The sequence below is a fragment of the Python bivittatus genome, unplaced genomic scaffold, assembly GCF_059951505.1.
Source record: "Python bivittatus isolate LINGU-HERP-01145 unplaced genomic scaffold, Pbiv_v1 ctg000850_np1212, whole genome shotgun sequence".
NCBI lineage: Eukaryota > Metazoa > Chordata > Lepidosauria > Squamata > Pythonidae > Python > Python bivittatus.
Window position 1 is genome coordinate 21,245,471 of NW_028277112.1, and position 13,926 is coordinate 21,259,396.

Consider the following 13,926-nt stretch of genomic DNA (forward strand, 5'->3'; position numbering starts at 1 on the left):
AGGAACTCCAGGGGTGAAACAGCAGAAGACATACCAAGAGTGCTGCTGGAGGAAAACAATGACACAGTTAAGAGATTTTATTAAGGGTTACACTGCAGCAATAAGAGCAGTAAAATGGAATTATTTTGCTGCTTTTATGGCACTCACAAACTGCTCTCTGGTGGCCCTACTTAAAGTGAATTGGACTTCGCTGGGGAAGACCAGGTTGCAACATCACCTGCAGGGCTACTGTAAGGATTATTGTTTAGATCCACTTAGAGTTGGACTCTAGCTGCACTATGGAGTTTGCTGAGGCATAGTCTGGCATGGTTATCTGGGAAGAGTTTGATCTGTTGGCCCTGAGGAATTGCACAGATTTCTAGGAGCTATGAGTGTGTCATCCTGTATTTTAGATCCATGCCCCTTCTTGTTGGTTAAGGCCTCCTGGGAAATGGCTCTTGATTGGGTCCAGGCAATGGTGAATTCATTCTTGAGAGAGAGGGTAGTCTTGCCGACACTTAGGGAGATGGTGGTCCACACCCTCCTCAAGAAGCCATCACTAGACCCAACAGTGCTGGATAATTTACATCCTGTCTCCAACCTTCCTTTCATTGAGAAGGTGGTCAGGCTGCTGCTTTAAAGGATGAGGCAGATTATCTAGATCCCTTCTAACCAGGTTTCAGATGTGGGCACAGTACAGAGACAGTATTGATCACCCTTGTCGATGACCTGTGGCAAGACTGGGATAGAACAAATGCATCCATTCTGGCCTTTTTTGATCTGCAGCTGGTCCAGAATGCAACAGCACAAGTAGTTATGGCATACCTTGGTATGTCCAGGTAACATTTCTACTTTGCAAGTTGCACTGGTCAAAGAGCTTCTGGGTGCAATTCAATGTGCAATTCTCACCCATAAGACCCTTCATGGCACAGGGCCATGTTATTTGCAGGATTACTTATCTCTAATAATCTCTGTCTGTCCAGTAAGATCTCACAGAATTGGCATATCCCGGGCCCTATTGTTTAGGCAATGTCAACTGAAGGGACCTAAGAGATGCTGTCACCACCCCTACCCTTTGGAACAGCATCAGACCTGAGATACAGTTGACCCCAACCCTCCCTGTCTTTTGAAAGGCATTAAAAACTTGGTCCTTTTCCTCAGGCACTAAGTCAAAGAGTGTTATGATCCCATGTGCTGAATTTTTCCCAGCATTTTATGTCCTTATGTTTTGTTTTTATTATTTGCTTGCTTTACCATTTTTTTATGGACTTAACTGTTGTTTACTGATGATGTACACCATTCTGAATCATGTTATGAGCAGGCAGTATATTACCTAAAGCAAACAAACATGCAGTAGAACAAAAGCTGATTTAGGAAAAGGTGAAGTCATAAAAGAGCCTCAGGCAGCTTTCTCTTTACAAAGAGTACTGTGAAAACATAAAGGGATCCAAATGTGAGGCAGAAAGAGGAGCGTATCACCAAGGAAGAGTTCATACTCATACCAGAAACTGTAAGAGGGTATCAAAAAACCTAAAGCTTGAATGAGCTGTGGTTGGAGAAAGATGCTAACATCAAAAAAGGGGTTCTTTCCATATATTCAAAATGAATAGACTGGTATATCCTCTGCTTGGTAAAGGCAGCAAATGCTAAAAGATGACAAAGAAAATGCAGAACTATTCAGTTGCTATTTCAACTGAGCTTTCTCCAGTAAGGGAGAGTAGTGTTTCACCAGGCAATTGTGAAGAGCAGAATAAAGGGACAGGATTGACATTTGAGACTGATGGAAAATGGTGAGGAAGTATCTATTTACTCTGAATGCAGATGAACTGCATCCCAGTGTACTGAAGGAACTGGCCAATGGTATGACCAAACCTTTAGTTATTACATTTTTTAAAATCCTGGGTACATCAGATGAATGGGAGGACAAATGCTATTCCTTCAAAAACGGAAAGGGAAATCCAGGTAACTATAGAATAGGTCTAATATCAAAACCTAGAAAGATTCACTGCAGATTATAAAAAGGTTGATCTGAGAGCACTTCAAAAACAATGTGGCAAATTACAAAATTAGCATGAGTGTATCAAGAACAAATCTTGCCAAACTAATGCATCTTTTTTAAAATAATATTGCAAACTTCAATAGATCATGGAAACATTATAGACATCCTGATTTCAGCAAATTATTTGTCAAACTATGTCATAACGTCCTGAGTAGAAAACTAGTTAAGTGTGGCATGCTCAAAAAACATATTTAACAAGTGTACATTAATGTCTCCTCATCATACTGGAACAAGGTATGGAGTGATGTATCCCAAGGTTCAACTTTGGGCCTTCTGATCCTCAACATTTATATTAAAAATTTAGATGAAAGCATAGAATGTTTATCAAATTTTCAGGTGTCACAAAATTAAACAGGACAGCTAATATCTTAGAGGGCAGAAAATTCAAAATTTAACAAGGATTAGAACATTTTAAGAAACGGAAATCAAATGCACTGGTATACAATGGGGAATTCCTAGCTTAATAAAAATACTTCTACAAGTGATATGGGAATAGTAGCTCATTGCAATGTGGATATGAGTCAGCAGTACAATATGACTACAAAAAGGATGAATGTAATGTTAGGCTTCATCAATAGAAATATAAATTTCATATAATGGGAATTAATAACCCCACTTTATTCTGAACCCCGCTTCAAGTATCATGTCCATTTCTAGGCTCTACACTTGAAGGAGGATTCAGAGAAACTGGAACACATTCAAAAAAGGGTGACATGGATGATCAGGCTTCTAAAAAGTAAGTCCTATGATGAGAAAGTTAGGATATGATAGCCTTGAGACTAAGAGAAGGGGCTGTTGAGGGAAAAACTGGAAGATGCTCTATGCTTTCCAACCTGAGTTCCTACAAGTAAATAAAGATAGCATTCTTCATATACTGCATGAAAGAATGTCATACAGAAGATCCTAAAATTGCAGGTGTCTCCAAGGCTGCCAGAACATCCAAGCATACTGTTTAACTGGTAGATATTTCAATTGTATATGGAAGGAAATATTATAAATCATACTAAACATACAATTTCTCAATGTCTTTAAAACCACCATTAGAAATAAACTGATTTAAAGTATTGTTCTCTTGTTTAGTCTAAGCATTCCAATAACATCTTCCCTCTATTTTAAATTTGTATTATTACACAATATCAATTTCTCATGTGATTCAGGGTCAAAATGTAACCTCTTGCCTATAATAACCAAATGTATCTAGCAGCTTTCAAGACTGGAAATGAAGAACCCTGTTTAATAAATCTGCACCCTAAAACTTACCAGTATTTCAAAGGGTTACACCCTTACTCTCGAAATAAGCTCAAAAAGGAGAATACTTATAAGAAGTTTGTTCCAAAAGAATACAGATGTTAAAAATAAAAGCTTATGATATAGTTGAAAATAGCCAAAGTCACCATCATTATAAGGTAGCCTCAATTTAGCCAAAGATATTCCATAAAAAAATTCCTCTTTAACTTATCTATGTAAAGTATCTAACAGAATTAATATTGAAATCCTTCTTAAGATACACATTAAACTTGATGTGATATTCATTTTAGTAACATTAATCTTGCCCCAAAGATTTAATGGGAGTTTTAAGCACTGAGTTATATCTTAGTGGATCACTACTGAATCACCACTCTCAGGATTCATAGTTGAAACTGTGATGCAACATCTAAAGCAACAGCACTCCTACACATGCAACCAAAAATATGGGTCTGCTATGTAGATACACCTTCATCATAATAAAAAAGGAACAATTAGAGAAAACACATGAGATAATCACCAACACCATATTTAAAGGAGTAAAATTCACAAAAAAAGAAGAAATCGACAACACATTACTCTTCCTGGATATCCTCATACGAGAGGAAGCAATGGTAAATTAGACACTAATTTTTAAAAAAAAACATTAATACTGTTTTACTACCAAAGCAACATGAGGAACATAAAGTTCTTACACCCATAACAACAGCCACATAAGAATCTTATTCAGATGAGCACAAACATACTGCAGTAACCCAGAACACCAAAAAAATGAAATGGATCACCTATATAACATCTTCCAACACAACGGGTACCCATGCAACTTTATCAAAACGTGTCTAACAACACAATCCACCACAACACAACCAATACAACCTCCAAAAACGGTAACACTCCTGTACATCAAAAACATCTCCAAGAGAATCAACAGAGTACAGTACTACAACCACTCGGCACTATAACACAAAAACTAACGAAATCTCTCTGAAACATCTTAAGCGAACCAAAAGACCCAGTAATCAAAGAAGATAAAACAGGAGTCATTACAATATACTGTACAATGTAAGGACTACAAAGGACAGGTAGAGGACTGGCAGACTGTATCCATGAACACCAACTGGTAGTCAGAAGACATGACAAAAACTCCTTAATCTCACAACACATGGACAATCTCAACCATTTTCAGTTGGGAAACTGTTAACATTTTAGATTAAGTTAAATCCAAAAACCCTAAGGAATTCCTGGAAGTTTAGCACTCAGACAAATCAGCCATCAATTGTGATGGAATGGAATTATGAAGGCTGAGCCCAGGGAGATAAACATTTTCTTAGCTCGCCAGAACTGCGTGGGAGGAACAAGAGGATGACACTGGCACCTCCCTGAGGAATTCATACTGTTGTGGCTGGAGGACTTTGGGAACTGGGGTTTTAGTCTGGGAAGATTCTTACTAGAGGTTGTAGCTAATAAACATAGCTGGACTGAATTGGCATTGTCTCTTGGAGTTCCTTGGGGTAGGCCTGACATCAATAGACACACAGAGATAAACCTCATTTATACACCATTTAAAAAACACAATCAAAAGCCTAGGAAGGGAAGAAACAGGCTAGAATACAACCCCTCCAGCAGTCAACACCCAGATTAGCAGGAAATAGCACCAGATAAACAATCAAGGAGGAAGTCATACCCCACCAAGCCTGGGGGCAACCTAGTACAGGTAGTTCTTGCCTAACAACCTAATTTGGGACTGGCAACTGCACCACTAAGCAAAGTGGTCACTAAGTGGGAAATCACGTGACCACAATTGTGCTTTGTGGCTGGAAAGAGACAAGACTACTCAATTTCACATGTTCAGCTTTTGTCTGCCTCCTAACCACTCCCCTACCCTCTGGAATGCTCAAGTGCCTGCTTATTGTCTTGTACACATCAAAAGCAATGCAATCGCACCAGCAGCCCAGGGTTGGGAGCCACATGCACACTATGCAAACTGCTTAGAGTACTCTCTTGAAATCTCTTCCTCTCCGATCTCTCCACTCTTACTTGCATTTCATTTGTTAATTCAGGCTCATTTACTTTTCTTACTTTCCAAGTCACATGGGTTAGGGTTAGGGTTAGGGTCTATGAAGACCTACAACACCTTCTAGAACTAGGACCAAAAAAAGATGTCCTTTTCATCATAGGGGATTGGAATGCTAAAGTAGGAAGTCAAGGAGTAATCGGAATAACAGGCAGGTTTGGCCTTGGAGTACAAAATGAAGCAGGGCAAAGGCTAATAGAGTTCTGTCAAGAGAACAAGCTAGTCATAGCAAACACTCTTTTCCAACAACACAAGAGACGACTCTACACATGGACATCACCAGATGGTCAATACCGAAACCAGATTGATTATATAATTTGCAGCCAAAGATGGAGAAGCTCTATACAGACAGCAAAAACAAGACCAGGAGCTGACTGTGGCTCAGATCATGAGCTTCTTACTGCAAAATTTAGGCTTAAATTGAAGAATGTAGGGAAAACCACTAGACCACTCAGGTATGACTTAGATCATATTCCTTGTGAGTCCACAGTGAAGGTGATGAATAGATTTAGAGGATTAGATTTGGTAGACAGAGTGCCTGAAGAACTATGGGCGGAGGTCCGTAACATTGTACAGGAGGCAGCAACTAAAACCATCCCAAAGAAAAAGAAATGAAAGAAAGCAAAATGGCTGTCTGATGAGGCTTTACAAATAGCTGTGGAAAGAAGGAATGCGAAAAGCAAGGGTGAAAGGGAAAGATATAAGCAACTGAATGCAGATTTCCAGAGAATAGCAAGGAGAGATAAGAAGGCCTTCTTAAATGAACAATGCAAAGAAACCGAGGAAAACAATAGAATGGGGAAGACTAGAGATCTCTACAAGAAAATTGGAGATATGAAAGGAACATTTAGTGCAAAGATGGGCATGATAAAGGACAAAAAAGGCAGGGACCTAACAGAAGCAGAAGAGATTAAGAAGAGGTGGCAAGAATACACAGAAGAACTATACAAGAAAGATCTTAATGTCCCTGATGTCCACGCTGGTGTGATCACTGACCTTGAGCCAGACATCCTAGAGAGTGAAGTCAAGTGGGCCTTAGGAAGCATTGCTAACAACAAAGCTAGTGAAGATGACAGTATTCCAGCTGAGTTATTTAAAATACTAAAAGACGATGGTGTTAAAGTGCTGCACTCAATATGCCAGCAAGTTTGGAAAACGCAACAGTGGCCACGGGATTGGAAAAGGTCAGTTTATGTTCCAATTCCAAAGAAGGGCAATGCCAAAGAATGCTCAAACTATCGCACAATTGCACTCATTTCACATGCTAGCAAGGTTATGCTCAAAATCCTACAAGCTAGGCTTCAGCAATACATGAACCGAGAACTACCGGATGTACAAGCTGGGTTTCGAAGATGCAGAGGAACTAGAGATCAAATTGCCAACATTCGCTGGATCATGGAGAAAGCACGAGAATTCCAGAAAAATATCTACTTCTGCTTCACTGACTATGCAAAAGCCTTTGATTGTGTGGATCACAACAAACTGTGGCAAATTCTTAAAGAGATGGGAGTACCAGACCACCTTACCTGTCTCCTGAGAAATCTGTATGCGGGCCAAGAAGCAACAGTTAGAACCGGTCATGGAACAACTGATTGGTTCAAAATAGGGAAAGGTGTACGACAAGGCTGTATACTGTCACCCTGCTTATTTAACCTATATGCAGAGTACATCATGAGAAATGCCAGGCTGGAAGAATCACAAGCCGGAATTAAGATTGCAGGGAGAATCATCAACAACCTCAGATATGCGGACGATACCACCCTAATGGCAGAAAGTGAAGAAGAACTAAAGAGCCTCTTGATGACGGTGAAAGAGGAGAGTGCGAAAGCTGGCTTGAAACTCAACATTAAAAAAACTAAGATCATGGCATCTGGACCCATCAATTCCTGGCAAATAGAAGGGGTAGAAATGGAAGCAGTAACAGACTTCATTTATTTGGGCTCCAAGATCACCGCAGACGGAGACTGCAGCCATGAAATTAAAAGACGCTTGCTCCTTGGGAGGAAAGCTATGGCAAGCCTAGATAGCATATTAAAAAGCAGAGACGTCACCTTGCCGACAAAGATCCGCATAGTCAAAGCTATGGTTTTTCCAGTAGTAATGTATGGCTGTGAGAGCTGGACCATAAAGAAGGCTGAGTGCCGAAGAATTGATGCCTTTGAACTGTGGTGCTGGAGAAGACTCTTGAGAGTCCCCTGGACTGCTAGGAGGTCAAACCAGTCAATCTTAAAGGAAATCAACCCTGATTGCTCATTGGAAGGATCGATAATGAAGCTCAAGCTCAGATACTTTGGTCACCTAATGCGAAGAGAGATCTCTTTGGAGAAGACCCTGATGCTGGGAAAGATTGAAGGCAAAAGGAGAAGAGGACGGCAGAGGATGAGATGGTTAGACAGCATCACTGAAACAATGAGCATGAAACTGACCAAACTCAGGGAGGCAGTGAAGGACAGGAAGGCCTGGCACAATATGGTTCATGGGGTCACGAAGAGTTGGACACGACTTAACGACTAAACAACAACAAAGTCACAATCTGCCATATTACCATGATTGTCACCAGGCAGGCCCATAAATATTGGCCTCCACTGTCCATCATGGCCTTGGTAAATTGAGTCTTTCCCATTATTTTTAGTAAAATAGAGGAGGCGTAGACTATGTTACTAGGGGGACGCAGTGGCGCAGCGGCTTAATGACGCTGAAAGTTGCTGGCCAGAAATGGTTGACGCTTCAGCAGTTCGAGTCCAGCCTTCGCGTTAGCAGGGTGAGCTCCTGTTTCCTCCCCAGTTCCTGTAAACCCAACAGTTCGAAAACTCACGTGAGTAGATAAATGGGTACTCTCACTCTGGTGGGGGGAAAAATGCTGGTGGCGCCTTGCAAAAAGGAGTCGGGAGCAGTTGCTGGTAAGCGCGAAAAACCGTGCGCGCCTGAAAAGGGCGCGAAGCAACGGAAACCCCGCCTCCTGCGCTCGCCAGCTGGGCTCTGCTCTAGGAAGGAGGCTCTGGCAAACCACTTCCGAAACACCTTGCCTTGAAAACTGCAAGGATTCGTCCAAGCAGTCACTGCAGAGTCAGTAACGACTGAGCGCAGACAAAAAAAAAAAAAAAAAGACGTTACTAGCCTTAGTTGTCACATGTAACATTCCTTGATAACAATAAGGATAGTACTGGTCAGTTTTGCCACACTTTAGCTACTGTGCCACAAACACAACAAAGGCCCAGTTTTACCCCATGCATGCTCATGGACCCCATAAAGCTAGGATCTCTAATCTAGAGGCTACCTTCAAAGCCAATATATTGTTGCCTACTTTCCAATAATTACATACAGTATATGACACACCCTCCAGATGCAGACATGGAGTTTTGTAAACATCACAAAAGATAAAACTTACATTAAAGCAGAAACAGTTTAGAAAACAGTTACACATAGTTAAGCTTTGGTTAATGTAAGGTTAGTGAATGAAGTATGTGCTTTAACTTGCATAGAAACCAATGGCATATAAACGTATCAAAATTTGGCTAAACCTTGATTCTGCATTTTCATCTGTAATGAAAAACCTTCATTTTATTTTATGTTAAGACCAACAGACAGCTGTGACACATTAATTCTTCTCTAAAGAATTGTAGAAATTGGCAAGTTTGCTAAGCATATTTAAATGACTGAAGTATTTAATTTGCTTATCACAGGGATGGGCAGCACTTTTCAGTTATGGATGGCATTTTAAAAATTATTTTTAGCCTCTAAGAGCTACATACATTGGATCTGACAGCCAAAACCTTCAGACATTTTCTATTACTTTGGACAGGAGAATAATAAAAAAGTAGGTATGTTAAGCCTCCCAGAATATTATTGGGCCAATTTAGAGTTTAACTACCACCACCACTCCCACAAATAAAATATATTCCTGAAAACTGCAATTTTGCTGTTGAATTTCAACATGATCTAGGGGGCTCTGTGATTGCCCATCCCTAATTATCAGAAAATTGTTTCACACTAATTTTATTACCTTTTTATAAAATATGTTATATCTGAGATGCGATTTAAAGCAGTATTGCTTGTTGCTAATTTTTGAATTTGTAATATTTTATCGTAATTTTCACTGATCTTGCATGTTTTATGATCTTCAGTATCTCCCTCAGCCCTGAAATGCTTCAGAATAATACCCTGAAAAGGGGATATGGGATTCTAGTTTGAAGACAGAAAAGAGTGAAGTGATGATTCTTTATCTTATGAAGTGGAAGCCCAAAAGTTACAACAATAAAAACAAGCAAAGACGTCAACATTGCCTAATACATTTAAAGAGATGTTATCATTAGAAAAGCAGCCTGAAAACACTCTATCACCACATGGTAAACAAGTTCAATGAAGTTAAACACTTTATGACGTGGTCCTACATAAACTGAACTCATTTTTGTATGAATTAAAACTGTACATATATTCACTTTGCATAGTTAATGCTGAAGAAAACACAGTTCCTTTAAAGGCTAACAGATTGTGGGGGCACAAATTGTGTGGACTATTATTCCCTTCCTCTTATGAAAATTTAATATGGAATGGACCTCTGATAAAGTAGTAGTTTTTAGTGTCCAAAAGTACATGCAACAGCAAATTTTTTAATCCTGAATACTGCCACAAAACTGGTCTTGTGCATAAATGAACCTAAATCATTATGTTTGAAGCAGGAATCACTGTTTTTTTCAGGAAGCCCTGACTAAAAATGCTGATCTTACACTGTGTGATCCAATCTTGTGTGAACAATGCATGCATTTATTATTCCTTTGGAATGTATCTTGAAGAAAAAGAAATTCATAACAATCTACTGCATTCAGCTCAAAGAAGCATAAGTTTTAAAGTATAATCAAACCTGTACTGCAAATAAAAGACAGTATTAAAAAGGGAAATACTGTATCAGCACATACCCTGTATTGCATAAGCTCCCAACTGAGCAGCAATGTTGACAGGACAAGGCAAGCGCCCTTGTAAGACATCTTGCTTCACCTGTAAAAAGAACTGATACCTGAAACAAAGGCAAAAATTAGCATTAGCACATACAAGTGTAAACTCCTTAACATGCTCACTTCTCTGTGTAACAGTTTTATTTAAAATAATCATTGTTCATTAAGTATGAGATGGGAATGTACCTATACCTCCTTAAAGTTAGTTTCACATGTTTTCAGTGTAAACTAATTCCATTTTATTTCCACACTAGCTTGTAATTTTTTTTTTAAAGGCTATTTTTGTAAGTAACTATTCTTAACATACTCATTTTAATGATAATTTTAAAACTAAAAACGACACTACAAAATCCATAAAATCATAAATCAAAAGATAACCAAATTGTGATCAACATTATTCCCCAGAAGGGGAGAGATCGCACCTGCAGCCCTTCACATGTGGAGTGCTTCAGGGTTTGACGCTCTCTCCCTTTTTTTAACACCTACCTGAAATCATTAGGTGAGGTCATCTGTCAGTTTGGGGTTTGGTATCATCAGTATGTGGGTGATACCCAACTGTATATCTCAACTCAACCCAGAAGCTGAAGCTCCCAATGTAGTGACCCAATGTTTGGGTCTGGATGGGGAGGAATATACTTCAGCTCTGACAAGACTGAGCTATTGTGGGTGTCCGCACCGCCTGGGTCCTGGATGCTTTTATCTTTGCCCTTGGATGGGGTTGCACTTTCTCATTCAAAAGCTAGTGCACAACTTGGGAGTCCTCCTGGATTCTCAGCTACTGCTCAATGAACAGGCGGTAGCTGTGGCCAGGGCAGCCTTTGCACAGTTAAAATGCTGTAATCTAATGGAACTGAGGAAGCACACCTTCTCTGTTGCAGTGCCTGCCCTCTTGAGTCACAGCCTCCAAGAGATATGTATGGTTCCCACTCTGTTAGGATTCTGGAAGGCTCTTAAGACCTGGCTCAGTACCCAGGCCTCTGATTAATGTGTTAGTGGAGCCCCTGTACTACTGTTGTTTTTATTGGTGTGGCTGCTTTTGTCCAGGTTGTTATGCTATGTGGTTATGTTTTAAATTGGTTTAAATTGTACACTGGATGCTGTAAACCACCCAGAGTCTTTTGGAAAGGGACAGCTATAACAAATCTATATAATAATTATTTTATATTGTTGGTTGCACAGTCAGCCAGATGTTTAGGCTAGATTTGGCATTTTTATCCACTTACTGAGTCCTTCCCAAGGACCTGGGATAAGCAGAGGTTGTTGTTTAATAATATTAAAGGTATCATCGCTGGATACAAGCTGTTCCAGGTAAAGCTGCCTTTTGCAATTGACTGATGGTGATTTTGTCAATGCCGATGGTCTTTAAGTGGTACTCCAGATGTCTTGGTATTGCAAAGCACCTATTACAATTGGTACTATCTTTCTTTTGCCACAGTTGTTCTACTTCTATTTTATTTATTTATCATATTAATATAGCTGCCTATCTCACAAAATGTGATTCTGGGCAGTGCATAGTAAAATAATAATAATAATAATAATAATAATAATAATAATAATAATAATATAAAAACAATTAAAATATTAATATTTAATATTACAATGTTTTAAAAAGCAATGAGCACACAACAGATATTAACAACAGTGGAGCCACCTCAACAATTCGCCATTCCCTTGGGGCCCCCAAGCCTGATGACACAGCCAAGTCTTGACGGATTTGTAAAAAGTTAACAGGGATGGAGCCAGCCTGATCTCTCATTATGCCCCTCAGTGTATAATCTTGACCTTGACTGGTTCATTAAAATTAGCAAGAACAATGTCTAGTTTAAGACAATTGAATCATATAATGGAAACTCCCATTTAGATAATTGCACATATATAATGCCATAAACACTACAACAACCCCAGGTTAAAGATGAAAGGTCCAGCTAACTAAGATAGAGGAACAGAATCTACTTTAAATATGTACTTGGGGGAAGAGATAGATTGAACTGTAGGTATATAATGAATTACCAGAAGTATCTCCCTCTGATTTCAGGAGAGCTAATGAACCTGATTCGTAAGAAAGGTAAGAGAATGAGTGCAGCCCAACCATCTGAGACCACTGTAGGTAACATGGTGAGATAAGTGTTGAAGATAATTCATGAAGAATACAGCATGTGATTTTTTCCAGTTCTTTCTCTTCTATTCTGCTCTCTCCAGGTATTCCAATGTCTATTATTATTGTTGATTGCACAGTCAGCCAGATGTTTAGACTGGTTTTGGCATTATCTACCTACTGAGTCCTTCTCAAGGACCTGGGATAGGCAGATGTTGTTGTTTGATAGTGCTAAAGGTATCGTTGCAGGATGTAAGCTGTTCCAAGTAAAGCTGCATTTTGCAATTGACTGATGGTGATTTTGTCAATGCCAATAGTCTTCAAGCAGTACTCCAGATGTTTTGGGATTGCAAATAATTGCATATAATTATTGGTACTATCTTTGCTTTCTTTTCCACCAGTCATTCTATTTCTATTTGCAGGTCTTTATATTTTGTGATTTTCTCCAGTTCTTTCTCTTCTATTCTGCTGTCTCCAGGTATTGCAATGTCCATTATCCAGACTTTTTTGTCTTTCTTATCAACAATTGTTAAGTCTGGGGTGGTATGTGGCAGGTGCTTCTCTGTTTGAATTCTGAAGTCCCAGAGCATTTTAGCTTCTTCATTTTCTATTACTTTATCTGTTTTGTGATCCCCCCAGTTCTTGCTTGCAGGCAAATGGTATTTCTTGTAGATATTCCAAGGCACCATTGTTGCTACTTTGTCATACTGTTGTTTGTAGTCAGTCTGTGGAATCTTCTTGTAGCAGCTAACTAGGTGGTCCACTGCTTCTTCAGCTTCTTTACAGAGGCAGCATTTGCTGTCTGTTGGTGTCTTCTCAAATCTGGCTTTGTATGCATTTGTTCTTAAGGTTTGGTCTTGTGCAGCCAGAATTAGCCCCTCTGTCTCTTTCAACTTTCCTGCTCTTAGCTATTGCCAGGTCTTGTTGTTATCTGCTTTGCCTGGTAGTTCTTTTGTGTACTGGCCATGTAATACTTTGCCTCGTCATGTCTCTTTACTATTCTTCATTTGGTCTTTTTTGTAGGCCAGTTTGGTCTCTTCAGTATTCAATAAGCCTTCATGGTGTACTAGTTTCAGTGCATCTTCTTTACTATCCTTCAGATATTCTTCCAATCCCCTTTTTTTCTTCTTCAACTGTCTGGTGTACTTGTAACATTCCACACCACCTAGGCTCCTTGGTAAGTAGGGTCTGTCAACATCACTGCGTGGATGAAGGGCATGATTCATTGTCATTATTTTTCTGGTCTTCCTATCCAGGGCTTCTAGTTCCGCTTGAGTCCAGTTCACTATTCCAGCTGTGTATCTAATGACTGGAATTGCCCAGGTGTTAACTGCCTTGATGGTATTTCCTCCATTGAGTTTGGACTTTAGGATCTTTTTCACTCTCATGATGTATTCACTACTAACCTTCTTCTTGACTTCAGTGTGCTTGATGTTGTCAGCTTGAAGGATGCCCAGGTATTTATAGTGATCTTCTTCATCCAGACTCTTGATGTTATTTCCACAGGACATCTTGATTCCTT

The 13,926-nt window shown here is 39.5% G+C and overlaps 1 protein-coding gene across 5 annotated transcripts in view; it reads right to left on the reverse strand.

Moving 5' to 3' along the window:
• EPB41L4A (erythrocyte membrane protein band 4.1 like 4A) overlaps positions 1–13,926 on the reverse strand; it is a 121,061-nt gene that overhangs the window by 61,410 nt on the left and 45,725 nt on the right. For all 5 annotated transcript variants that reach the window (XR_015793880.1, XM_088130349.1, XM_088130351.1 and 2 more), the window contains exon 6: positions 10,274–10,371. Coding sequence is in view for 4 of the 5 variants with exons in the window: in XM_088130349.1 (XP_087986475.1) it covers positions 10,274–10,371 (98 nt within the window). In the remaining variant the exon portion in view is untranslated. The remainder of the gene's footprint in view (positions 1–10,273; positions 10,372–13,926) is intronic.